The 737-nt window shown below is 71.2% G+C and overlaps 1 protein-coding gene across 2 annotated transcripts in view; it reads right to left on the bottom strand.

The window, feature by feature from the left end:
- DYRK3 (dual specificity tyrosine phosphorylation regulated kinase 3) overlaps window positions 1–464 on the bottom strand; it is a 9,585-nt gene extending 9,121 nt beyond the window's left edge. For both annotated transcript variants that reach the window (XM_007470709.1, XM_007470710.1), the window contains exon 1: window positions 228–464. In XM_007470709.1, the coding sequence (XP_007470771.1) occupies window positions 228–304 (77 nt within the window). In that variant the 5' untranslated portion in view covers window positions 305–464. The remainder of the gene's footprint in view (window positions 1–227) is intronic.
- Window positions 465–737: the final 273 nt, after the last annotated feature.

Below are 737 nucleotides of genomic sequence, written 5' to 3'. Positions count from 1 at the left end.
CCCTAACTCCGCTCTGGCCCACTCCCGCGCTGGGCTGGGGGCAGGGGAGCTGATGGAGAGGAAGAGGGTGGGCCAGTCCCGGGGAGGGAGTCAGACCCCTTCCCTCGTCCTTCCTGCTTGGGGGCTCGCTCAACCTCCAGCCCAGTCCATCCACGCCCCCCGACCTCGCCTGCCAGTTTCAGCGGCTCACTCGGGCGCCCCAGACCGTTATCCCCCGGCGCCGTTACCTCCGCTGCTGGGGCGGGAGTCCGGCTCCTGGCGGCCCCGCATCCTTCCGCCCGGGCCCGCGAGCTGTGCCTCCCATCCGTCAGCTCGGGACCCCCCGGAGGGAGGGGCGGCGGTTGGATGGTCAGGCGAGCAGCGTCCACCTGCGCTGGGGCGGCTGCCTCCCGGGCCGCGACGTTTCCTCGGTTAACACTCTCTTGCACACACTGCAGCTCTGCGCGCGTTCGCTCGGGACAGGCTGGGGTCGAGAACAGCCAGAGGAGCAGCAGGGGCGGGAAGGGGAGTGGTGTGGTCGCCTAGCAACCGCGCCACGCCCCGGGAAACGCCTCTGCGCAACTACGCGGACACGCACAGGGGCGGGGCTGAGGCCTCTCCCCACTGAGCGGCGCGTGTCTCGGAAGCTCTAGCTGGCTCCCGAAGGTGGGAGGCGGGAGGCTCGGAACCCGCCCCCTGAGGTTCACTGGTCGCTGGCTGAGGCCTGAGGGCCGCGGCTGGGGATGGAGAAAGGCCCT

The sequence above is a fragment of the Lipotes vexillifer genome, unplaced genomic scaffold (genome assembly GCF_000442215.2).
Source record: "Lipotes vexillifer unplaced genomic scaffold, Lipotes_vexillifer_v1.1 scaffold1122, whole genome shotgun sequence".
NCBI lineage: Eukaryota > Metazoa > Chordata > Mammalia > Artiodactyla > Lipotidae > Lipotes > Lipotes vexillifer.
The sequence above is the reverse complement of the archived record's forward strand: the minus strand, read 5'-3'. Positions and strand labels throughout refer to the sequence as shown.